General features: G+C 35.9%; 1 protein-coding gene across 1 annotated transcript in view; it reads right to left on the bottom strand.

The window, feature by feature from the left end:
* The window catches only part of STPG2 (sperm tail PG-rich repeat containing 2), a 391,925-nt gene that overhangs the window by 203,026 nt on the left and 160,921 nt on the right, over positions 1-27,978 (bottom strand). The window contains exons 6-8 of the mRNA XM_049887070.1: positions 19,286-19,445; positions 15,977-16,137; positions 12,753-12,863 (exon numbers count right to left, since the gene is read on the bottom strand). Coding sequence (XP_049743027.1) covers positions 12,753-12,863; positions 15,977-16,137; positions 19,286-19,445 — 432 coding nt within the window. The remainder of the gene's footprint in view (positions 1-12,752; positions 12,864-15,976; positions 16,138-19,285; positions 19,446-27,978) is intronic.

The following is a 27,978-nucleotide window of genomic DNA, read 5'->3' as shown; positions in this document are numbered from 1 at the left end:
ACTAGGTGGTGCAGAGACTATGGGGCAGGGCCTTGTCAAACAATCTCACCCTGGATTCAGTACTGACAGCAAAAAGGCAGGACCTTGCTTCCTCCTAGCTAAAGTGTGTGCGTAAGTGAGAAGAATTATGGAAAGGAGGAACCGGAAGAAAAAGACTGTTTAAATCAGTGTATGAAGTTCTTGGTATAACCCCAAGCGGCTCGTGTGTGACACCAAGCAAAATCAACAAAGCAAAAGCATTGAGAATAGAAATATGATGTGAAACAATGTCGAGGTTTCAAATGGACCACTGTGTAGCACCCAAAGTGGAAAGAATAAAATATCACTGAAAAGGCTTTAAAAACTAAATTGACATAGAATCACAACCCACAAGAGTGACCCAAGATGTGTGTTCTAAACCCAAATTAGCTGTCTGCTAAAATAGAAGATTTAAGTAGAAACTAGAATTTCATAACTTAATTCTGAAAATATAAAATGGCTCACAAAGAACAAGGAAAATTTCATATCAAATAAGATAATCAACAAATAATAACATCAAGATGGAACAAATGTTGGAATTATCTGATGATGATGATTTTAAAACAGGTTATCATACAAAAGCTCCAACAAGCAATCGTGACATTCTTTAAACAAATTGAAAACTCTTAGCAAATATCTAGAAGATACATAGAAACGTCAAATGAAAATTTTATCATGGAAAAATATAATAACTGAAATAAAAAACACACTTAATGGGCTAAATGGCAGAATGGAGATGACGGAGGAAAAAATCGGTAAATCTGAACATAGATCAAGAGAAATTATTCAATAAGAACAACAAAAGGAAAAAAATGGATTTTAAAAATTAACAGGGCCAGTATTGTCTCCAGCTCGCTGAGCTCCAGCCAGAGGAGAAGGTGGGTAAGTAAGGTCTCTATACCACAGCTCACACAAAGTGGTCTGCCTGCAAAACCACTGCTGGTAAAGGATCCAGGAAGCCACTGTCTACAAAAGCCACTCTCAAGAGTTCATCCTCTATTGGAAGGGTGAAGAGATCTCTTATTAACAGGTCTGGTAGGAGCCCCGGTGGCACAGTGCTTAAAGTGCTCAGCTGCTAACCAAAAGGTTGGTTGTTCAAACCCACCAGCCACTCCACAGGACAAAGATGTGCCAGTCTGCTTCTCTAAAAAAGATTTACAGCCTTGGGAACCCTATGGGGTAAGTTCTACTTTATTCTGCAGGGTCTCTATGAGTCAGAATTGACTCGATAGCACTGGGACAGGCCTGGTACTATGGCACTCCATGAAATTAGAGGCTATCAGAAGCCCACTGAACAACTGATTCACAAACTTCCCTTCTGGCATCTGGGGTGAGAAATTGCTCAGGATTTCAAAATAGACCTGCACTTCCAGGATGCAGCTATTCGTACTTTGCAAGAAGCAAGTGACGTCTATCTGGTTGGCATTTTTTAAGACACCAACCTGTGTCCTATCCATCCCAAACATGTAACAGTTGTGCCAAAAGACATCCAGCTAGCATGCCGCATAGGTGGAGAACACACTTAAGAATCTGCTATGCTGTGAAATATTTCATTCTCAAAAAAAAAGGAAAAGAAAAATTAACTTCTTCTTGTTACTGGTAGTTCTGAATGTTAGACATTTTTTTCCCATGGAGTCAAAAGGTACCTAAGTATCTGATTACAAATGGAAAAGTAGAGGACAGAAACCAGGTATTGGTAGTTTTCTCATTTTCATTTACGTGTCAATTTTTAACATAAATGTGAGGACATAAAGCAATGATACAAGTCAAAATGTCTCAGTGAACAAGTTTTAGCAACTTTATAACAATTAATTAATTTGCTAAATTTTTCTGAACAATGTCAGAATTTGGATTTTTAAAAAACAAGTAATTTCCTTATTGATGGCAAAAAAAAAAAAATCTCAGCAACCTATGGGAAAATACCAAAAAGTCTAACATTTGTGTCATCAGGGTCTCAAAAGAAAAGGACAAAGAGTTCAGGGCTAAAAAAATATTTCGCACAATAATGGCTAAAAACTTCCAAAATTTGACAAAAGATATAAAACTATGGTTTCAAGAACCTCAAACAAGATAAACCAGAGTAAATCGAAACTTTCTAAAAATTAAAGACGGGAAAAAAAAATCTTGGAATCAGCCAGACAGAAATGACACATTACCTTTGGGGGAACATGATTCAAATGAGATCTGATTTTTCTTATCTGAAAGTCACCCATCTGGTTTCCCTTCTGGTCCTCATATGTGCCAAGTCTTTCCTTCCCTCCTTAGAGCTCTGGTGCTATAGACTTCTGTCTGGATCAGTTTACCTTCGCCTCTTCTCACCACTGGCTTCTTTTCCGTCTTCAGATCTCAACTCAAACATCATTTCCCTATCTAAGGTGTCAATCCACCACATAACTAGGCCATTTCTCTTTTTCACAGCATCCTGTTTATTTTCTTCTTGACTCTTAATGCCAACAAAAATTCACTTATTTAGTTTTTCATTTACTGCCTTTCTCCTCTGCAGTAAAATGTTAATTTCATGAGGGCAAATATCGTGTATGTTTTGTTCACCTCTGTGTGGAAACCCTGGTGCCATACTGGTTAAGAGCTACAGCTGTTAAACAGAAGGTCAGCGGTTCGAATCCACCAGGCACTCCTTGGAAACTGTATGAGGCAGGTCCATTCTATCCTATAGGGTTGCAATGAGTCGGAATCGGCTCGCGACGGCAATGGGTTTTATATTCCTAGCACCTAGAATTGCTCATAGTAGACTCTCAACAAGTATGTTTTGAATGTTTGAATGAATGAGTGAATGAGCAAACAGAAAAGTTCTTGGCAGTAATTAGAGAGTAAGGGAGGGCTAACATTAATAAAGTTGAGTGTAAATCATAGGATATTTCAAGTCAGTGGTGTTCAACGTGCACCTGCCTTAATATTTTTGGGAACCTGAGCAAATACAAATACTTTAGTTCTACCCCACAACAATAAACTCATAACATCTGAAACAGGACCATGACATTGGTATTTTTTTTTAAGATTTCTAGATGATTCTAAGTAACTTTTTAAGCCAGGCTGAGAAACACTGGCCTAACCAATTGGCATATAATTTTGGATATGCCAGTAAATGGAAAAATCTAGTTGTAATAATGACCCAATAACAAAATGCTAAAGAGGAAAGGAGTACCTTTATGATTAAGTGTGTTTTAGCTTCTAACAAATAGCTGTTTTTCAAAATAAATTCACAATGGTGTGTACCTTCCAAGAATAGTGACAATATAGCAGATATTTTATAATAATATTCAAAATAAGCTTCATCCTGAAGGGAATTTGCAAAATTGAAGCTTCAAGGGAAATCCAGACAGTCATAATAGAAACAGGATAAGGAAATGAAAAATGATAAGTAACTGTCCTGGGAAGTTAACAAATGATTCTTTTTTTGTTCATCTCTCCCAACCCATTAAATTAACTTTAAGAATAATCTCAAAGTTTACTTCCTTCAAAACTTTCTCTGCATAAGTTCATCAGTGTGTTATGTTTTACAAAATGTATACACATTTGTCCTAAATTAGCATAAATAAACAAGTGAAAGGATTGACTCGTTTGGGGTAAAGTAAAATTAGAAATAATATCTACTAGAAATTCAGGTAGGGATGTCAGCTACGAAGTTGGACACGTTAGAGGTCAAGAGAGTGTGGGCCAGTGCCAAAATGACCTACTGTGCCCTTGACCGTTGGAAGAGCTCCTACACCTCAGGGGTGCAGTGAGCAGAGAGTAGCCTGAAACTCTCTATTAAGGTTATAATGTATAGTGACAGGTAATTTCAAGTTCTGTATCTTCCCAAGGATTATTAATATTGGTTCATTCATCTATATGCTATGGGCTAAATAACAAAAATCTCATTCAATATAGAGGCATTCATCATGTTGTTAAATGTAACAAAATAAGACAAAATCAATATGTTACAAATTTTTCAAACTTTCTAGTACACACATAAAACCCAAAATGTTCGGTAAAAATCTGATGCTAACTTTGAAATTTAAGTGTGAATATTTCAAATTTAGTAACCAAATTTAAATGAACAAGTTAAAGAAAAACTGTAATATTTATAAAAATATTACTTTTAGGTTGCTTACTGATTTTGAGTGTTTATTTTAATCAAAAATAACAAAATTGCAAATCATGAGAATATTCAAACTCACCTGTACTTTTAGAACATAGTGCTAAAACAAAATCTTCAAAAGGTACCACAGTTATGAGATTAGACTTATACATGCAAGATTAAATCTTTGAAATGACTTATTTGAACTGGATATACAATACTTGATAAAAACATGCAAGAAAATCTTCCTCTATATAGGGTATTTAAATAGTAATCCTTTACCTGAGAGCAAATTCTTATCTCAGTTAACTTGATGCTTATTATATATTCCTAAAAATAACTTCTAAGGCAAACAAAACTAACCTAAGGATTCTCTGAAGCACAATAAGAAGCACAGGAACAGCGGACTGCCATCACTATACTATACTAACCTACACAAAGCACAGGCGAGATGATCCCGAGGAAAGTAAAGTGCTAGGTCAGAAAGAGTTTTAGAAACAGTAGAACAAATTTAAAAAATCACAATGCAAATTCAACACTAGATAATAATTAAGACTTTCTTTTTTTCCATTTTTTTTATGTAAGAGCATGATCTATCTCACTTGGCTAAGAAAAATTTAAAATATGATGGAAAATTTAAATAACACGCAAAGTAGCATTTTCAAATAAATACAATGAATTTAAGATTAAAAGTTGTCTTAGTTTGCTATGAGTTGGAATCGACTCGACGGCACTGGATTTGGTTTTTTTTTAGTTATCTAGTGTTGCTATAACAGAAATATCACAAGTGGGTGGCTTTAACAAACAAAAATTTAGTTTCTCACAGGTTAGGAGGCTAAAAGTCCAAATTCAGGGTGCCAGCTCCAAGGAAGTCTTTCTCTCTCTCTGTCTCTGTCTCTCTCTGTCTCTGTCTCCCTCTCTCTCTCTCTCTCTGTCTCTCTGTTCTGGGGAAGGTCTTTGTTCCTCGGCTCCCTGGTGATCTTCATGTGGCATGAAATCTATCTTCCCCCAACCTGGCTCGCTTGATCTGCTCCTTTTATATTTTGTAAGAGATTGACTAATTCTGCCTTATTAACATTAACAGACAACACATTCCCAAATGTGATTATAACCATAGGCAGAGAGGTTAGGATTTACAACACATATATTTGGGGGACACAATTCAATCCACAACAAAAATGTATATACATGTAAAGATACACCTAACAAACCATATTGATACAGAAGAGAGAAATTACCTCAAAAAAGTCTTGGATCTCAGAAATCCTAGGCACAGAAACACTGCAATTAGACTAGGTGCAAAGTATAAATGCTTTTTCTAGTCACTTTTATGTAAACAATATCAAGTGTTTCATTTTGATTATATGCCAACTTGAAAAGCATTTCATCTCTCTCAGGCTCATTCAATATTTTATAGTTAAATATACTCTTTCTTTGAGGTAAGGTACTACTCAAAAAAGCAACCCCTGCTTTATATTCTTAATGATAAAAGGATATACTTGATCTGGTGAAACTGTCCTTCAAGAATAACAGTGAAATTAAGACATTCACAGACAAACAAAAGCTTCAGGAATTCATCTCCACAAGGCCACTCCTAAAGAAATACTAAAAGGAGTCCTTTAGACAGAACAGAAAAAAAAGGACATTAAAAAGAAACTTGAAGCTGCATATCAAAAGATCTCTGGTAAAGGAAATTTCATGGGCAAAAATAAGGGCAAGTTTTAAGGTATTCTTACTTGATAACTGAAATAATTATATATACATATAACTCGACGGCAGTGGGTTATATATATACTCACATATACATATATACAAAAGTATAAATCTATGTTATAGGGTACATGATACATAAAGATGTGATTGAGATAACAACATAAATGGGGCGCAAAAACCTGAGTATAGAGTTTTTATACCTTGTTGAAGTTAAGTTGGTATCGGTTTAACCCAGGCTGTGATATCACACACACATACACACAAGCACAAAAGAAATGGAGAAGTGAATCAAAATAGCTCGCTACAACAAAGCAGCAAAATACAAAAATTAGTAGCAATTGAGGTTAAAAAAAAAAAAAAGGTCAAAGAAGGCATAAGTTACACAAAAAACAAGTAGCAAAAGGTAGTCCTTCCTTACCATTAATTAAAGTAATGTAAATGAACTAAATGCTCCAATCAAAAGGCAAAGTGTAGCAGAATGGATAAAAAAATATGATCCATCTATACGATAAAAACATATCTTCCGCTCAAAGACACAAGTAGATTAAAAATGAAAGGATAGAAAAAAATATTCCATGCAAATAGTAAACAAATGAGAGCAGGGGTAATGATCCTAGTATCAGAGAAAATAGACTCCAAGGCAAAATCTGTTATAAGAGACAAACAAGAAGATTATCTAATGATAAAAGGATCAACTCCTCAAAAAGAGATAGCAATTATAAAAATATATGTACATAATACAGGAGCACCCAAATACATAAAGCAAATACTGAAAGATCTGAAAGGAAAAAATAGACAGTTCTGCAACGATAGTGGAAAACCTCAATACACCACTCTCAATAATGCACAGAACATCTAGAAAGAAGGTCAATAAGGAAACAGAAGACCTGCATGACGTGATAAACAAACTAGACTTACTAGATGTTTATAGAATACTCCACCCAACAACAGCACAATACATATTCTTCTCCAGTGCACACAGGTCATTCTCCAGGATAGGCCAGATGTTAGACCACAAAACAAGCCTCAGTAAATTTAAGAAAACTGAAATCATACAAAGTATTTTCTCTGACCATAATGGTATGAAACTAGAAATTAATGACAGAAGAAAACATGAGTAGTTCTTTTTCCCATTGTCTCTCTTCTTTATACTCCTCTTCACATCTCTGGACTTTTTTACTATCCTTCCTTTCCCCTCCTTTTCCATTTTTCTACTGATATCATTTTAACTTATATGAACCTACCATAGTTTTCCAAATTTGTTCTCTGTATACACGTGTTGGTGATATTAATATGATGTTACTTAGTGACTATATTTTAAATGTTATGGAAAAATGCCTTTTCTCGCTAGACATTCGTAATGATAAAAATGAATTTTTCTGCCCCTAAAAATTTCTCACCAGTCCTTAGTTACCCTTCAAACTTGAAACTGAAACCATTCCTGGAGATTACCTTCCAGCCAAACAGTAGACAGGCCTATAAAGTGAACAACACCCTTGAAGAACATGCTCCCCCAGAACAACTAACCATACAAGGCCAAAGGGGCAGTATTTTCCCACAAGAAAAGTTTAGAACGTAGGAAAGTTGGGCATATGAAAACAAGGACCCCAGGAAGGAAGTGGGGAAAGTGCTGACATATTGAGGAGATAGCAACCAATGTCACAAAACAAGCTGTGTATAAATTGTTGAATGGGAAACTAATTTGGTCTGTGAACTATCACCTAAACCACAATAAAATGTTTCAAAAAAAAAGCATAGACACAGAGAAATATATACACAAACTAGGAAAGACAAATGCCATGTGAGGATCACCAAGAAATGCCTGGGGCTACCAACAAGGAAGGGATCAACATGATCAAGGCCCTGATTTGGACTTTTAGCCTCCAGAACTGTGAGAAAATAAATTTCTGTTCTTTAAAGACATGGTATTTCTGTTACAGCAGCACCAGGAAACTAAGAAAAAAAAGAGCCGCTAAATTTGTTATGTAGCAATAGATAACTGATACCACATTGTGAAAATTGTAACCAATATCACAAAGCTATTTGTATAAAAATTGTTAAATGGGAAACTAATCTGCTGTGTAAACTTTCACCTAAAACAATAAAATATTTTTTTAATCCCTAACAGGACTGTTAGCATACATTTTGCATAAAATAAAATTTTAATGTTCAAAATTGAGCAAAAGATAACTGTTAGCCGTATCAGGGATTTCAGATTTCTGTAAATGAATTTAGCATCACAGGCTACAGCATCAGTGAAGGTAATACTGAAAATAGATGTGAATTTTCTTATCTTTAAATATATTGAAAAAAGATTTATTCTTAATAGATATGTGCATCTTAAGTAAGCCAACTGGGCATTTGAAGTCAATTTCTAAATGCCATATTTCATTAGTCAGGAATTTATTGTAAAGAGGTTTTAAAGGCATTAGGCATTAATATCATTATTACACCATACTTACACCATACATATAGGTGGTCTATGTAGTCATGTTGTCGTCAAGGACCTTAAATGGCAGCACTGAAGGTACTTGGATGATCATCTCCACATTATTTTTAATCTTTCACTCTTTTAACCCCCACATAAACTACTAAACAGGGATTGTTTCATATAAAACATAGGAATCAGATTGGGATGCCACAGATGTAGCATAATTGAAGCCTCAGAGATAACATAGAATATGTATCATTTTGCTATTGTGGCCCCTTCAAAGTTAGGACAGATTTTATTCATAAAACACATGGAAGTGCAAAATTTTATTTATTTTTTATTAACTTTTATTGAGCTTCAAGTGAACGTTTACAAATCAAGTCAGTCTGTCACATATAGGTTTACATACATCTTACTCCGTACTCCCGCTTGCTCTCCCCCTAATGAGTCAGCCCTTCCAGTCTCTCCTTTCCTGACAATTTTGCCAGCTTCCCACTCTCTCTATCCTCCCATCCCCCCTCCAGACAGGAGATGCCAACACAATCTCAAGTGTCCACCTGATATAATTAGCTCACTCTTCATCAGCATCTCTCTCCCACCCACTGTCCAGTCCCTTTCATGTCTGATGAGTTGTCTTCGGGGATGGTTCCTGTCCTGTGCCAACAGAAGGTCTGGGGACCATGGCCGCCGGGATTCCTCTAGTCTCAGTCAGACCATTAAGTATGGTCTTTTTATGTGAATTTGGGGTCTGCATCCCACTGATCTCCTGCTCCCTCAGGGGTTCTCTGTTGTGCTCCCTGTCAGGGCAGTCATCGATTGTGGCCGGGCACCAACTACTTCTTCTGGTCTCAGGATGATGTAGGTCTCTGGTTCATGTGGCTCTTTCTGTCTCTTGGGCTCTTAGTTGTCGTGTGACCTTGGTGTTCTTCATTCTCCTTTGCTCCAGGTGAGTTGAGACCAATTGATGCATCTTAGATGTCCGCTTGTTAGCATTTAAGACCCCAGACGCCACATTTCAAAGTGGGGTGCAGAATGTTTTCATAATAGAATTATTTTGCCAATTGACTTAGAAGTCCCCGCAAACCATGGTCCCCAAACCCCCGCCCTTGCTCTGCTGACCTTTGAAGCATTCATTTTATCCCGGAAACTTCTTTGCTTTTGGTCCAGTCCAATTGAGCTGACCTTCCATGTATTGAGTGTTGTCCTTCCCTTCACCTAAAGCAGTTCTTATCTACTAGTTAATCAGTAAAAAACCTAGAGAACCCCTGAGGGAGCAGGAGATCAGTGGGATGCAGACCCCAAATTTTCATAAAAAGACCATACTTAATGGTCTGGCTGTGACTAGGGGAATCCCGGCGGTCACGGTCCCCAAACCTTCTGTTGGCACAGGACGGGAACCATCCCCGAAGACAATTCATCAGACATGAAAGGGACTGGACAGTGGGTGGGAGAGAGATGCTGATGAAGAGTGAGCTAATTATATCAGGTGGACACTTGAGACTGTCTTGGCATCTCCTGTCTGGAGGGGGGATGGGAGGATAGAGAGAGTTGGAAGCTGGCAAAGTTTTCACGAAAGGAGAGACTGGAAGGGCTGACACATCAGGGGAGAGCAAGTGAGAGTAAGGAGTAAGATGTATATTAACTTATATGTGACAGACTGACTTGATTTGTAAACGTTCACTTGAAGCTCAATAAAAGTTAATAACAAAAAAAAAAGTTCTATCCTTTACAATGTCTGAGATCTTAAGACATTCATATCTCCCGTGTTTTAAGTCACAAAAATCATTTATTGTACTGTCACATTTCATTTGTTGTTGTTGTTGTTAGGTGCCATTGAGTTGGTCCATAGCTACCCTATGTACGACAGAACAAAACACTGCCTGATCCTGCGCCATGCTCACAATCATTGTTATGCTTGAGCCCATTGTTGGACCCACTGGGTCAATCTATCTTGTTGAGGATCTTTCTCTTTTTTCCTGATCCTGTATTTTTGCCAAGCATCATGTCCTTCCCCAGAGACTGATCCCTCCTGACAACATGTCCAAAGTATGAAAGATGCAGTCTCGCCATCCTTGCTCCTAAGGAACATTCTGGCTGTACTTCTTCCAAGACAGATTTGTTCATTCTTTTGGCAGTCCATAGTATATTCGATATTCTTCACCAACACCACAATTAGAAGGTGTCAATTCTTCTTCTGTCTTCCTTAATAATTGTCCAGCTTTTGCAAACATATGATGAGATTAAAAACACCATAGCTAGGGTCAGGAACACCTTAGTCTTTAAGGTGACATCTTTGCTTTTCAATACTTCAAGGGGTCTTTTGCAGCAGATATGTCCAATGCAATGCATCTTTTGATTTCTTGATCACTGCTTCCATGGGTGTTGACTATGGATCCAAGTAAAATGAAATCCTTGGCAACTTCAACCTTTTCTCCATTTATCATGATGTTGCTTATTGGTCCAGTTGCAAGGATTTTTGTTATCTTTATGTTGAGGTGTAATCCATGCTGAAAGCTGTGGTATTTGATCTTCATTAGTAAATGCTTCAAGTCCTCTTCACTTTCAGCAAGCAAGGTTGTGTCATCTGTATATCAGAGGTCGTTAATGAGTCTTCCTCCAATCCTGATCCTCCATTCTTCTTCATATAGATCAGCTTTTCGAATTATTTGCTCAGCATACAGATTGAATAGGTATGGTGAAAGGATACAACCCTGACTCACACCTTTCCTGACTTTAAACCACTCAGTATCCCCTTGTTCTGTCTGAACAACTGCCTCTTGATCTATTTACAGGTCACCTCATGAGCACAATTAGGTGTTCTGGAATTCCCATTCTCCAAAATGTTATCCATAATTTGTTATGATCCACACAGTCGAATGCCTTTGCATAGTCAATGAAACACAGGTAAACATCCTCTGGTATTCTCTGCTCTCAGCCAGGATCCACCTGACATCAGCAATGATACGCCTGGTTCCACGTCCTCTTCTGAACTGGCCTGATTATCTGGCAGTTCCCTATTGTTATACTGCTGCAGCTGCCTTTGAATGATCTTCAGCAAAGTTTTCCTTGCGTGTTATATTAATGATATTGTTTGATAATTTCCACATTTGGTTGGATCACCTCCCTTGGAAACAGGCATAAATATGGATTTCTTCCAGTCAGTTGGCCAGGTAGATGTCTTCCAAATTTCCTGGCATAGACGAGACAGCACCTCCAACGCTGCACTCATTTGTTGAAACATCTCAATTGATATTCCATCAATTCCTGGAGCCTTGTTTTTTGCTAATGCCTTCAATGCAGCTTGGACATCTTCTTTCTGTACCATCTGTTCCTGATCATATGCTACCTCCTGAAATGGTTGAATATACCATGGACTGCCAAAACAACGAACAAATCTGTCCTGGAAGAAGTGCGGCCAGAATTCTCCTTAGAAGCAAGGATAGCAAGACTGCATCTTACATACTTTGGACATGTTGTCAGGAGGGATCAGTCCGTGAAGAAGGACATCATGCTTGCCAGAGTACAGGATCAGCAGAAAAGAGGAAGACCCTCAACGAGGTGGATTGGCACAGTGGCTGCAACAATGGGCTCAAAGCACAACAATGATTGTAAGGATGGTTCAGGACCGGGCAGTGTTTTGTTCTGTTGTGCACAGGGTTGCTGTGAGTTGGAACCAACTGGACAGCACCTAACAACAACAACAATCTTGTACCAGTTATTTTACTATTGAAAATATCACATCAATTCTTAGCATTGCCTCAGTTAGCAAGCAATGCTACTGCTCTGGTTAATTGACTGCATTTTAAAACCTAGTTGATGATCCCGTTTTGTAATTTGTTATTTTTAAAAACATCTTACAATGGTAGTCCAATTTCTACACAAATTGATTTTAACAACACCTTGTGCACACAAGGCTACATTGTGCCATCATTAACTCTAATGTCTTAACTGTAAATTTTATTTTGATCTTTTACTAAGTTTAATCTGAATGAAATAGTCAAGTATTGATTTTTAAATTTCATCTACTTTACCATCTTCAGTTTACTCAATATGAGACGTTTCTTTAATAAATGGAAATTCTTTTGAAAATATATCAACATCGTTTAAAATGCAGATTAACAGGAATGAAAAATTCACTGAGGATTTAGGTTTCCAGATGGATTCAAGTTAGAAATGGAAAAAAAAATTACATTTACAAGTAAACTGGCTTAAACCTAAAGTAAACCTTCCGACCCCTGGAAGTTTCAGTTTCCTATATGTCCTTAGAATGAATGTTCTCTGACCCTATGGGGATGTTCCATGTAATACTCTCTCACAGAGCAATGCTGAGCTTCTGCGTAGCCTCAAAGATTTTGTTGAACTTTAAAAATATAGACGTGTTCATAATAGCCAAAGATGTCACAGCAGGCTACCAGAATACCACTCACAGGCCTAATATAATGTTTATATTATACAATCCCATCCAGGATGCCAGTATTAAAAATAGGTTTGATTATAGAGGCGTCTTCTTACCGTATTTAATAGTTTATTAGTTCTTTCTGTTCTTGACAAGAATGCAGCGTATTGATTAGTCAAGTTAGGTAGTTTGTCAGGACTTCCACTGACCTGTGAATTCCAAAAAGCATGTTAAAAAAAAAAAGAACTAGTGTAAAAGGAGGGGAAAAAAAGAGTATCATTTACTATTTTTAGCAATACAAGTGGCATTGTAAATAATAAGTTTGCAGCAAAGCTCAGCAATATTGCTCTATCATTAAATAGTGATAAACACATATTCCTTAAAAAGTTAAATTCTTAAAATAGGATATGGAAGTAAAAACCTTTCAGTCAATGAGATATTAAAATAGAAAAATAGTTAATTCTATGAACCGCTAGGTAAATGAGATGGATCTAAATACACTGTTTAAATATATTAAGAGTGAATTATTAGCTATACTCTAATATTAAATTCATACATAAATTCTTGTTCTGTTTCATAACCAGCAGACAGTGATCTCAATAATATATGAGCATAAGATACTTGGCCAATTATATAGAACTATTTGATAATACCTGATCATCAATACATGAATAAAAATATAATAATAATAATAATTTAACTTGGTTACATGACAATCCTGGATTAACAAAATTTCTCAGAAAAATAACAAATATTCTCTTAAATATCAAAATGCCTTATATGCATTGAAGATGTGTATTAATTAGCTAACCGAGACTGAGATCTAAAAATTTAATTAGCAATTAATCCTTATGATATTATACTCTTTCTGATTCATCACACAATTTAGCCATTTCTAGTACTTTTTTTAGTACTTTAGTAACTTGAAGTGTATAGTCAGCAGGAACATTTTTTGTATATAGAAAAAGGATGAGGATTTATTTTCCTGTTTTTATGCACCCCACTGTTTTTATTTCAGAATTTGATATTCATATTTCATATTTCAAAATGTGATACATAGCAGAAAATAGTCCAATCTCTCTCCATATTTGCTTATATTTTTGGTAACATTCATCTCCTAAAAACTCATCATTCGTATACTGTATCTTTGAAACTATCAGCCTCTCTACCCCAAGTGCTGAAGCTGACCCTTTTCCACTCTTTTCCTCATGATATAATTCCTACTTAGCCACGCAAAAGAAAGTAAGTAAATGTTATCACTTGCAAAGCAGAACAGGCAATCACAGTCATATCTTGTAAAAATATGAAAGTCTTCAAGTATATTGCATCTGAGCCAACACTATTTCACAGGGTTGTTATGCACATTTACTGAAGTTGAAAAAAAATTGCTTTTATAATAATTTTATTATAGCCATGTAGGTGATAATAAAAATTATAACATGAGAATTTCTAAAGCATTTTGTAATTTTTTACTGTTTAGAGCATAAAAAGTACCAAGTCCAGGAAATGAATAACTCATTGGAAGACTTTGGCTTTAGAGGAAATGAGTAGTTTGCAGAAGACCACATTTCTGCCTGAAGTAAATTAAAAATAAAATAAAATAAAAGTCTTTGTTTAAAAGTTTAGAGTTGTGGAAGCATCACAGACCGAAAAAAAAAAAAAAATCCATTGCCATCAAATCAATTCTGACTCATAGCGACCCTACAGGACAGAGCAGAACTGCCCCACAGGGTTCCCAAGGCTGTAATCATAGATAAAAGCATCTCAAATTCTGGAGAGGTTAGAACTTCTGAGAGGTGAGCTATCAATCTGCAGCTGCATTTCCCCTGTGCATTTTTTGATAACAGGCAACACAGGATATGAATCTGGGTTTAGGCCTGGCAAAAGGCTGAGAAACTGAAAAACCAGTTTATTGTGGTTTTGTTGGGCCAAAATGACAAAATTACAGATTTGAGGAGCCTCAAAACATACGGCCTGTTTCCCCTTAAAATATTTGCAAGGATATAAGGATACAGCAAGGTTAGTTGGTGAAAAATAATATTTGCAATAAAGTCATTGGTTTTGCAAAATTCTATGATGCGATCTCCGGCATCCTTTCTATAACCAAAGTCATATTTTCAAATACCATTGTTCTTTGTTTCCAACTTTCAAATTCCAGTAATTATCAATGCATCTTGTTTGCATGTTTGATCAATTTCAGACTGCAGAAGTTAGTAAAATTCTTTAATTTCTTCATCTTTGGCTTTAGTAATTGGTATATAAGTGTGAATAACAGTTGTATTAACTGGTCTTCCTTGTAGGCATATGGATATTAGCCTATCACTGACAGCATTGTACTTCAGAATAGGTCTTGAAATGTTCTTTTTGACGACGAACACGATGCCATTGCTCCTCAATATGTCATTTTAGGCATGGTAGACCATATGATTGTCTGATTCGAGGTAGCCAATACTAGTCCATTTCAGCTCACTAATGCTTTGGATTTTGATGTTTATGTGTTCCAGTTTTCCTACATTCATTGTCGTACATTCCACATTCATATTATTAATGGATGTCTACAGCCGTTTCTTCTCATTTTGAATCGTGTTACATCAGTAAATGAAAGTCCCAAAAGCTTGACTCCATCCATGTTATTAAGGTCGACTCTACTTCGAGGAGTAGTAAGTGCAGTAAGGCCAGAAAAATATATAGAAAGTGAAATGATTTGAGGGGAAAAAAAGAGACTAAGTTGACATTATTCACAGATGACATAATTTTGCTTGTGGAAAATCCAGAAGAAACTAATAATAAATCAGTAAAAATTAATCGTTAAATTTGACAAGAATTATGGACTCTTAGCGAAACAAATCTAAAAGATATATTTCCTTGTAACAATAACAGAAATCTTAACAACAAAAAAAATTAAAAGGCACCATTCGCAATAGAACTTAAAAAAACAAGACAAAAAGCATCTAATGAAAGATGTGTAAGACTTCCCCACAAAAATGGTAACGCATCAGAGAAAACTTAAAGAAGACCTCATCTGAAGCTAAATTCACTCCCACGAAATAGTGAAGCAATCTTAAAGTGAAGATAAGTGTTTAAAGAAGTAGGTATGAGATCTTCAAAGACATTTAAAAAAAAGAGAGATCCATTTTATTTTATTTTATTTTATTTTATTTATAAAACAGCTGTGGACCAAATTAATTTTTAGTCTTAAACCATAAGATACCATATATAGATAATTTCAATAATATTATGACTTATACTAATGAGCCATATATATCACAAGTAATTTGAAGAACCACACTAAGGACTAGGTATTAGGCTTTAAAATATTATTTTACTATTCACATATTACCTGATAATCAGCAGGACCAGGAGTAATAAGAGTTTCTTTCTGAACCAGGAAAAATGTTCGAGGAACAGAAGATCCAAAAGCACTTTTCCCTTTTTTCTCCAAGCAGATATTTTTAACATTGTCAACTATAGTGCTATTTAAGATATTATAAAACCCAGGACCTAAAATTATGAAGAATATCAAAACTAAGAATAAACATTCCTTTAATTACTTCTTTTGAACTGAGAAATTTTACACTAAGTAGTTTTTTTAGAAAGAGCACCAATAAAAATATTAAAATATGTAAAATTCAGTCAATTAGAAATATCTTCTTTGAAATATCTGACATTACACAAGTCTTAGCAGTTACTGTAGTAATATAACTTTGCTGTTAATCATCTGGATAAATTGAAATTAGGCATCTTTTTATTAATTTTACTTTATTTAATCATTAGGGAAGGTTAAGAACCATAGCTACCAAGTGGTAAGTCTATACTACAAATATCCAATAACCTTCAGACCATATGAAAACTTTAATTAAATAACTCAAGCTTCTATTACATTAACTGCCTCACCTTTAATTAAAAAAAAAAAAAAACCCGTTGCCATCAAGTCAATTCCAACTCATAGCGACTCCACAGGACAGCGTAGTACTGCCCCACAGGATTTCTAAGGAGCGCCTGGTGGATTCAAACTGCCAACTTTTTGGTTAGCAGCCGAACTCTTAACCACTATGCCACCTTCAATTAGCTATTGTAAAACCCACCACTTGATTTTTATTAAATAAATAAGAAAATATCATGATAAAACATAAATAGGTAGGTTAATTATCCTTTTCTTATACTTTATTCCTGAAGAGGAAAACTAAGTATAGAAATCTCTTCTTCACATTAAGACAAATACTGGAATCAAGATGGCAGAGTAAGAAGCTCCAAATGTTCCCTTCCTCACACAGAGCAAGTAAAAATATAAGCAGAAAAACAGCACTGCTCGCCTTGTTGGAATGCTTGTGAATAGCTGGGAGATGACAGCAGCAAGGCAAAGACTTGCAGAATGGTACAAGACTTTGAGACTTTTCTCTTGATGCTGGTTTAAACACCACCCCTACCCCCATTGCAGCAGGCTAGAAGTGTCAGCTACATTGCCAGCTTTGGGGCTGAGCCTCTAGTTCTCGGTGAGCAGAGAGTATTTTATTAATGCGATCTGATGTTTACCTGCCTTAATCAGTTGAGTAACTACTCGAAGGACAAAAACAAAGTGCTTATTTCTGTTTTATCCATCTTGGAGGTCGCTGTGGTGGAAGAACGTCAGACACAGATTGGGCACTCACTCTAAAGTGAGCAAAGAACCCCATGGCTGCCTGGGGCAAAGGAGGGTGATAGAGATGCCAGGGCGAAAATGCCAGGGAGTGAATTTCATTGGGAAATTGGGGCACTTAACGGCACCTGCTGTTGTTGCTGTGTGTCATCAAGTCAATTCCAACTCACAGCAACCCTATAGGACAGAGTAGTAATGCTCCATAGGGTTTCCTAAACTGTAATCTTTACAGGAGCCAGATCTTCTCTCCTGCAGAGCGGATGGTAGGTTTGAACCACATACCATTGGGTTAGCAGCTAAGCACTTAACTGTTGCACCACCAGGGCTCCTTTAAAGACACCTAAGTGTGTTTAATTCAGAGTCACAAGCATGTCCAGAGCAACATACACATCCAGAAAACATCAGAGGTAATCCTACATTTTCTCCTTGGGTGGATCTCCCAGCTCAATGTAAGGCTGCTTAAGGATTTTCACAGCTAGAGCCAGTCTGCAAAGATGCCAAGAGGTTTTTTCTCCAGTGGTTTTTCCACTACTTATTTTTGTAAAAAAATAGTTTGAAAAAGTCACTAACTACCAAACCTTAACCAATAAAGAGAGGAAAGGATAAAAAAGAGAGAGAGAAAGGAAGAAATAAAAAAGAAAACTAGCAAACTCTGAGAAAGCTGGAGAACCTAAGTTCTAAAACTACTGTATTGTATCATTCAAATGTCCCATTTTCAACAAAAAAAAAAAAGAAAAAAATGTCACAAGACATACAGAGAAACAAGGATGCCCCACTCAAAGCAACAAAATAAGCCAGCAAAGACTATCACTGAAGAGGAGGCAACTGAAAATACCATGCCTTGAGTCAGGCACACCTTAGTCCTCAAAGTGACATATTTGGTTTTTAACACTTTAAAGAGGTGTTTTGCAGCAGATTTGCATCTGTGATGCGTCTGTCAGTTTGCTATACGGCGGTGGCTTGCATGTTGCCGTGATGCTGAAAGCTATGCCACCGATATTTCAAATACCAGTAGGGCAAGGTGGACTGATTTCAGCAGAGCTTCCACACTAAGACAGACTAGGAAAAAGGACCTGGTAGTCTGCTTCTGAAAGAATTGGTCTGCGAAAACCTTAGGAATAGCAGAAGGAAAACAGCAGAAAGCTACAATTAAAATGCATGACATATTAAACTGAAATCTTACTAAAATTGTAAATTATTTTTATCTGTCTATGTTTAGTGATAAACAGAGAAAATATTGAAGTTGTCAAGGATTTCATTTTACTTAGGTCCACAATCAACACCCATGGAAGCACCAGTCAAGAAATCAACGACATATTGCATTGAGCAAATCTGCTATAAAAGACCTCTTTAAAGTGTTAAAAAGCAAAGATGTCACTTTGAAGACTAAGGTATGCCTGACCCAAGCCATGGTATTTTGAATCTTCTCATATGTATGCAAGCTGGACAATCAATAAGGAAGACCAAAGAAGAATTGATGCCTTTGAATTAGGGTGCTGGAGAAGAATACTGAATATACCACGGACTTTGGAACCAATCTGTCTTGGAAGAAGTACAGCCAGAATGCTCCTTAGAAACGAGCATGACAAATCTTCATCTCATGTACTTTAGACATATTATCAGGAAGGATCAGTCCCTGGAAAAGCACATCATGCTTGGTAGTGTAAAAAGTTAGCGAAAAAAAGGAAGACCCTGAATGGGATGGACTGACACAGTGGCTGCAACAACAAGCTCAAACAGCAACGATTGTGAAGATGGCGCAGAACTGGGTAGCATTTCGTTCTGTTGTACATGGGGTCACAATGAGTCAGAACCAACTCAACAGCACCTAACAATAAATGTTTAGTGCATAGTCAATGCTAAAAAAAAAAAAAATCTGTTGGTTTAAAATGACAACACTAACTATATAGAATAACAGCAACGACAAAAGAAATTGCACTCTCTGATGCATCCATCTTAAGAATATTAAGTTAATAAAGCTCAACAGTAGAAATATATGGATTAATTGCTAACCTGGCATTTCCTCTGTCCTGGATTCCTGTGTGAATCGAGCAGCACTTTGACCAAATGCAGATTTTTTCAGTCCTAAAGTTTTCTTCAAGGACTTGAGAGCTGTTCGAGGTTCATTATATGTGCCAGGAGCTGGTGTGATTGATTTCATAGGTACAAATCTCTAGCGAAGAACAGAGGAAAGCTAAAAGCTGTCTTCTTAGTAATATAACATCTGGAGTTTAATTTACGTCTCAATGTGGTAAATGAATTAATATTTATACCCATCAAACCATAAAATAAATAGCTTTTAGTAAAATCACCTATATATTAATACAGCAATGCATTATGTACATTACCTGCAGAAAAAAAATCATCACAACATGAGCTTCTTGTTGATAACATATGGACAATTTTTATGTTTAAAATATTCTACAAGATATTAAGTTAAAAATTATATGATCTAAGATAGTTTCTTTTATGTAATAAAATTACATGAGTTGACAAGGTTCCTTAATATATGTATTCAATTAACTCACCAATATTGTTAAATACCTTAATAAATCTAAAATCTTATAATCATGTAGTTTAGAAATCCAATTACATTACACAAACATATTAGTATTAAATAGTATCATATGTATATATAGAGTGAGAAAATATGAACTCTTAGGAAATATAGCATTTGATAATCTTATTCTTTATCTTTTTATTTGGAAACAGTTTCAAACTTATATAAAAGTTGCATGAACAAAAATAACACAGAAAATATATGCATAATCTTTATCAAGATTCACCTATTATTAACATGTTACCCTATTTGCTTTTTTATTTGCCTACTCTCTGTTTCTGTCTTTGTCTGTCTCTCCCTCTCTCTGTCTCTATACACACACACACACACACAAGTACACATACATATACCAAAAACCTATTGCAGTCGAGTCAATTCCAACTCATAGCGATCCTATAGGACAGAGTAGAACTGCCCCATAGAGTTTCCAAGGGGTGCCTGATGGATTTGAACTGAGGACCTTTTGGTTAGCAGCTGTAGCTCTTATCTACTACGCCACCAGTATTTCCACACATACATATAGAACCACTCAATGGAACATTACATACGTCATAACCCGTTACCCCATATACTCCCTAATATGTCCTGTATTTCCTAAAAATAGGGATATTTTCTTACATAATCACAATACACTCATCCATTTCAGTAAATGTATTATTGATAGAATGCATTTATCTAATCTGCCATTCATATTCCAAATCTGTAAGTCAGTCTAACAGTGTCCCTATTGCATTTTTTCTCTCCAGTATATAATTTAGTTTAGGATCAGGTATTATATTTAGTTATTATGTAACTTTGAAAAAAAACAAAAACCAAACCCATTGCCATCAAGTCGACCCTCTAGGAAACGGCAGAACTGCCCCATAGAGTTTCCAAGGAGCGCCTGGTGGATTCAAACTGCCAACCTTTTGGTTTGCAGCCATAGCTCTTAACCACTACACCACCAGGGTTTCCATTAGCTTCCTTTTTATCTAGGAACATTTCCACAGCCTTCTGTTGCGTTTTATGACTGACACATTGGAAGGATGCGGCAACACCACTTTCCTTTTATATAGTAGAACCTCTCTTTTTAGGGGTTTCTGGATGCTTCCTCATAATTACATTCATACTATGCATTCCCAAACAGAATACTAAATAGCTGATGATGTGATTTTCTACGGGTATCACATCTGGAGTAACACGAAGTCCTTTGTCCCTTACTGGTAACATTCATTTTAATCAAATCCAATACTCCTTCTACATTTACCAGCCAACACTCTGCACTGTACTCTAAACAAGGGCCCTCCCTTCTCTCCCAATTATATCTTTCTTTATCTACCTCTCTGTCTGAGTCTGTCCGTCTGCCTGCCTGCCTGCCTGCCTATCTTTCTATCATCCTGTCTATTTATTAAAATATGGACTCATAAATGCTAATTTTAATAATTTATAATTCATTTCTGTACTTAATTATTTTGACCCAAATTTTGCAAGTTGGAGTTAGGGGGCTCCAAGTTGTCTCCTAGGTCCCTATAATATGCCCTACATTTTTTTTTAGTACTTCTTTACTTTCTGGTATAACAAGATGTTGCGGGCTCATTTTGTACTTATTCTGCCCAGCCCTGGAATCAGGTATTTCTCTGAGAAACCCTGTCTTTTTTATTAGGGAATGAAATTAAAGGCCAAGATCTAGGCACAAGATACGTTTCTTGCTACTAGGGTGTCTGTTTCTTGACCCTTTCAGCAGACAGAGCTAGGAAATATATATATACATACATTTACACATACATGTATACCTTAAAAATCATGATTTCAACTTCAATTCAGATCTACCCACACGGGGTACTTTGGAGCCTCCCTCAATCCATATTTATATGTACGTTTTTTCTACAGTGAAAACTTTGGCTCCTAGTATTAGTTATTTTGCTTAAACATATATCTGAAATACTCTCATAATTAATGCTCCCATACCATTACAACATACCAGCTTACTAAAAAGAATTCAGAATTTGTTTTCAAACTTGCACTTGGTATCCGCACCCCCCATCCCATCCAAGACTATAGGTATATAGTCAAATGGGGTGTTACTGGGGTAATCTGAATTCTTTTTTTTCTATCCAATGTGGTTAAGGATATTCATTCAAGACACAATTACTCAGTTATTTCCATCTTCTTTCACTTTTGGGTGTTTTGTTTTGTTTTGTTTTAAATACTTCCCATTCTTATTGATTGAATTTTACGTTTTGAATATATAGAACACTGACAGGCTTCCAAAAGACAACATATATACTCCCTTCTTCCCAATGGTATACAATGTCTCTGGGGAAAAAAAGTCCTGGTTTGTAACATTTGCTGATTTTCATGGTGTAAATATATCCAACATGGAGGCTAATTTCACACTACCAACATAACATCAACATAACTTGCAAAATCCTGAAAAGTTAACAATTGGCTCTTGCAAGCAAGTACCGGTGAGCTGCAGCATATCAGTGTTTCCAGCTCAATTTCCCATCATCCACTGTAGGTGACCAACTTCATTATTTTCTGGTTTATTTTTGATAAGTAGTTAGGTGTATGTTTTCTTATTTTCCCTTATTTCTTATACAAAAGGGAGTATATTATATGTTCTTTTGCATTTTGTAAAGTACATAGATCTTAACACTACCAAAGCAATTTATTACTGGAAAAACCAAAAAGAATTCTCTAATCTTCTTCCTAAATATTACCTTATTAATTAGATGCTGAGTACAATGTTTTAAAAAATGTTAATTTCAACCCTAGTTACATATTAGAATCACTTGAACAGTTAAAAAACACAAACACTGATGCCTGGGCCTGATTCTGAACAAACTGAATCAATCTCTGGGAGGGAAGAGAGAAGAACAGGTTGACATCTGGGTATCAGAATGTTTTAAAGTTCCCCAGGTGTTTCTGATGGCCAGCCAGGGAACAAACTATTCTGACAAAGAAAAATTTATGTTTTAAAAATTAATAGTTGAAGACATAAGGAAATTTAGTACATTTAGATAAAATACCAGAAAGAAAAAAAAAAAAAAAAAACCAGATAACTCCGTAAATCAGTGACTAAAATAAGTACTCTAGAACATAATCTGTCTTTATTACTATATACCAGAAATTCTGTGTTCTAAGTTCATCTTTCTACCTGTCTTAATCGTTTTTTCTTTCATCATCATAGATGTGCCTGTTCATATTCAACTAAGCACTAACACGATCCCTAGAAGGCAGTCCTGTTTGGTTTTAACTCCTCCATCTTTCTCCTCCAAACTATTATTCTTTTCTCCATCATTCTTTTGAACAAATTGAGATTACATTCTCTTCCATTTCTGAAAGTACATTTAAAATATTCTAATTGGTGCTAAATGATACCAAATTAGGACTATATATAAGATGAACAGAAATAACAATTACCATAGTTCTTGTTGTAAAAGTTATACTTAAAAAAAAAAATACACACAATATCCTGCCTTCACACATCAGTCTTGTGTAGTACTATGAATGCATCAGGTTGCTTAACAAAGAAACCTGGTGTTCATTCTTGATCCTCCTGGTCCCTCAACACCTTATCTAACTCATTAAAAAAATAATTAATTATATCTCTAAAACATACCTGCAATTTATCTACTTTTCAATTTATCTACTTGTCTCCAAGTTGATGGCTCTTAAGTACAATCGAACCAAAGTCATTACCTATATAACCTTCCTAAGTTAAATAAGATAATCAGAGCTATACATAGTACAGGTGGATAAACATTACAACTACTTTGATCTGGAGACTGCTATGCCTTATAAAGATTTGCTAGTATTTTAATTGTCTTGCCTTAGAAACATCTTAGATACCATCAAGTCCCCTGAGAATATGTCTTGGAGAATGTGAAATGGCTTCTCTGAAATAGTATCACTAATAGCATTATTGATGAGAGTCCCACTGGCAGTTATAAATATGACCTAAAACAAGGCTCCACAGAACATCTTCAGAACTTTCTCTGAAAGATACACATGTCCTCTTAGGTTTCATGCTAACACTTCGCACCTGCATTTGGCAGGTATATTTGAAAACTCAGACTAAAATAGACAGTTCTTATAAGATAAACTGAACTTTCACATATGCAAATTTGTTTTTAGAAAGTGTTTAGTTGATAGTTTCAATTCTATTACTCATCTTTGTGTATTATTATTAACATTCTGATCTTATTTTATTTCATTTTACCCACATTTTTTGGCAATATGATTTCCCCAGGCTGTGCGTATTTCCAATTTGCTTAAATGCTACTTTTATTTTTGTAATCTCCCTAAACACCACTGGATTTTTTGCTGGCTTCATATTATACCTATTAGAATCTGTATATGAAAATGCCTATAGGCCATTACCTGGGATTGAGAAAGAAAAGCAGGGGATTGCTCATTTACACTTGATATCATACTTTTTGTCTTCTGAAACTGACTTTTAATGTCATATCTTCCAGGCCCTGGTACACCCTAAATTACAGAAAGAAAGAAATACATGTTCTCATTAAGAAAGGATCTACAACACCTAAAGGAACAGTTGGCTAAATATCTGAACCAAAGTCACAGGGTTTTTAAGCATATTCCTATATGATATTACCAAAGCAATTCATTAAAAGGCAAGCAAGAACACATGTCTGAAGAGAAAAAAAAATTTCCTTAGCAAAGCTTCCTATGAGCCTAACAAACGTACTATGTGAAACTTTGCTGCCCTCTACTGATGTATGTCAGAAAAATTATTCAGCTCTCCACATAATTACACATTACAACAAAGAAATAAAAATGTCTTTCATATTTCTTCCATTTAAAAGAATATAATCAGCCTAATTTTTTTACTATTTTTTCATCTTCAGTTAAACAATAGCCTATATTTTTTCCAACAAATAGACTTTAGAAAATATTTTAACTACAAGTGTTAGAAGATATAAGACATTAAACTTTTAATTAGATATTTTACAATAAATAAAAATTTATTCAATAAGTCCTATAACTGAGGTCTATATTAGATAGACAGACAGACAGATAGACAGATAGGTAGACAGGTAGACAGGTAGATAGATCAAGCAGTCTATTCATCAACAAATATTTTAATTGCCTTGACAGTTCTTTTTTATATAGTATTAAAAAAAAAACTTGTCTCATATACATCTCCCTGACTTTTCCAACTCTACACATCTGTCAGTTTGTCATACTGTGGTGGCTTATGTGTTGCTGTGATGCTGGAAGCTATGCCATCACTATTTCAAATAGCAACAGTATCACTCACAATGGAAAGGTTTCAGCCGAGCTCCCAGACCAAGACAGACTAGAAGAAGGACCTGGTAATCTACTTCTGAAAAAAATAACTAGTGAAGACCTCAGGAATAGCAGCAGAACATTGTCTGATAATATGCCAGAAGACGAGCTTTTGGAAAGCTCTCAAAAGAAGACTGAGGAAGAGCTGCCACCTCAAAGTAGAGTCAACCTTATGAAATGGAATGAGTCAAGCTTTCAGGACCTTCATTTGCTAATGTGGCACGACTCAAAATGAGAAGAAAGAGTTGCAAACATACATTAATAGTGGGAACATGGAATGTACAAAGTATGAATCTAGGAAAATTGGAAGTCATCAAAATTGAAATGGAATGGATAAACATTGATATGTTAGGTATTAGTGAGCTGAAATGGGCTGGTATTGACCATTATGAATTGGACAATCATATGACATACTATGCCGGGAATGATAAATTGAAGAGGACTGGCATTGCATTCATCATGATAAAGAACATTTCAAGATCTATCCTGAAGTACAACGCTGTCCGTGATAGGATGATATCCATATGCCTACAAGGAAGACCAGATAATATGGCTATTATTCAAATTTACACACCAACCATTAATGACAAAGATGAGGAAGCTGAAGATTTTTACCAACTTCTGCAGTCTGAAATTGATCAAACATGCAATAAAGATGCATTGATAATTACTGGTGATTGGAATGTGAAAGTTGGAAATAAAGATGAAGGAAGAGTACTTGGAAAAATATGGCCTTGGTGACAAAAAAAAAAAAAAAAGAGCGATTGCATGATAGAGTTTTGCAAGATCAACAACTTCTTCATTGCAAATGTCTTTTTCAACGACATAAATGACAACCATACAAGTGGGCCTCCCTAGATGGAAAACACAGGAATCAAATCGACTACATCTGTGGAAAGAGATGATGGAAAAACTAAATACTATCACCCAAAAAAAGGCCAGGGGCAGACTGAAGAACAACTATCAATTGCTCATATGCAAGTTCAAGGTGAAGCCAAAGAAAACTAGAACAACTCCACGAGAGCCAAAGTATGACCTTCAGTATACACCACTGGAATTTAGAGACCATCTCAAGAATAGATTTAACACACTGAACACTACTAACTGAAGACCAGGCAAATTGTAGAATGACATCAAGGACATCATACAAGAAGAAAGCAAAAGGTCATTTAAAAGACAGGAAAGAGAGAAAAGACCAACATAGATGTCCGAAGAGACTCTGAAACTTGCTCTTGAATGCACAGTAGCTACAGCAAAAGGGAAAATGCTAAAGTAAAAGAGCTGAAGAGATTTCAAAATTTGGCTCGTAAAGGCAAAGTATTATAATGAAATGTGCAAACACCTGGAGATAGAAAACCAGAAAGGAAGAACATGCTCGGGATCTCTTAAGCTGAAAGAACTGAGGAGAAAATTCAAGCCTCGAGTTGCAATATTAAAGGATTCTATGTGAAAATATTAAACGATGCAGCAAGCATCAAAAGAAGAAGGAATACACAGAAGTCACTGTATCAAAAAGAACTGGTTGACATTCAACATTTCAGGAGGTAGCATATGATCAAGAACCCATGTCACTGAAGGCACGGGCGAAAAACAAGGCTCCAGAAATCGATGGAATACCAATTGAGATGTTTCAACAAACAGATGCAGTGCTGTAAGAGCTCACTCCGGTCTATGCGAAGAAATTTCGAAGACAGCTACCTGGCCAACTGACTGGAAAAGATCCATATTTGTGCCCATTCCAAAGAAATGTGATTCAACAGAATGCAGAAGTTATTGAAAAATTTCATTAATATCAAACACAAACAAAATTTTCCTGAAGATCATTCAAAAGTGGCTGCAGCAGTACCTCAACAGGGAACTGTGAGAAATTCAAGCCTGATTGAGAAGAGGACATGGAACAAGAGATATCATTATTGATGTAAAATGGATTCTGCCTGAAAGCAGCGAATACCAGGGAGATGTTTACCTGTATTTTACCGATTATGCAAAGGTATTCAACTGTGTGGATCATAACAAATTATGGATAACATTACGAAGAATGGGAATTCTGGAACACTTAATTGTGCTTATGAGGAACCTATACATAGACCAAGAGGCAGTCGTTCTAACAGAAAAAGTGGATCTTGCATGGTTTAAAATCAAAAAAGGTGAGCATCAGGGTTGTTTCCTTTCACCACACTCATTCAATCTGTATCCTGAGCAAATAATCTGAGAAGCTGGACTATACAGAGAATGCAGCATCATGATTGGAGGAAGACTCATTAACAACCTGCAATATGTAGATGACATAACCTTGCTTACTGAAAGTGAAGAGGACTTGAAGTGCTTAGTTGATGAAGATCAAAGACTACAGGCTTCAGAAAACAAAAATCCTTACAACTGGACCAATAAGCAACATTATGATAAACAGAGAAAATACTAATGTTATCGAGGATTTTATTTTACTTGGATCCACAATCAACACCCATGCAAGAGGCAGTCAAGAAATCAAACAATGCATTGCACTGGCCAAATCCTTGGCAAAAGATCTCTTTAAAGTGTTAAAAAGCAAACACGTCACTTCGAGGACTAAGATACGCCTAACCAAAGCCATGGTGTTTTCAATCACCTCATGTGCAGGCCAAAGAAGATAGAAGAATTGACGCCCTTGAATTATTGTGTTGGTGAAGAATACTGAATGTACCATGGATTGCCAAAAGAACAAACAAATCTGTCCTGGAAGACGTACAGACAGAATGCTCCTTAGAAGCAAGGATGGCAAGACTTCATCTCACATGCTTTGGACATGTTATCAGGAGGGGCTAGTCCCTGGACAAAGACATCATGCTCGGTAAAGTAGAGGGTCGGTCAA

This window comes from Elephas maximus, chromosome 5 (genome assembly GCF_024166365.1).
Source record: "Elephas maximus indicus isolate mEleMax1 chromosome 5, mEleMax1 primary haplotype, whole genome shotgun sequence".
Taxonomy (NCBI): Eukaryota; Metazoa; Chordata; class Mammalia; order Proboscidea; family Elephantidae; genus Elephas; species Elephas maximus.
Note: the sequence above shows the minus strand (reverse complement) of the source record. Positions and strands in the feature narration are given on the sequence as shown.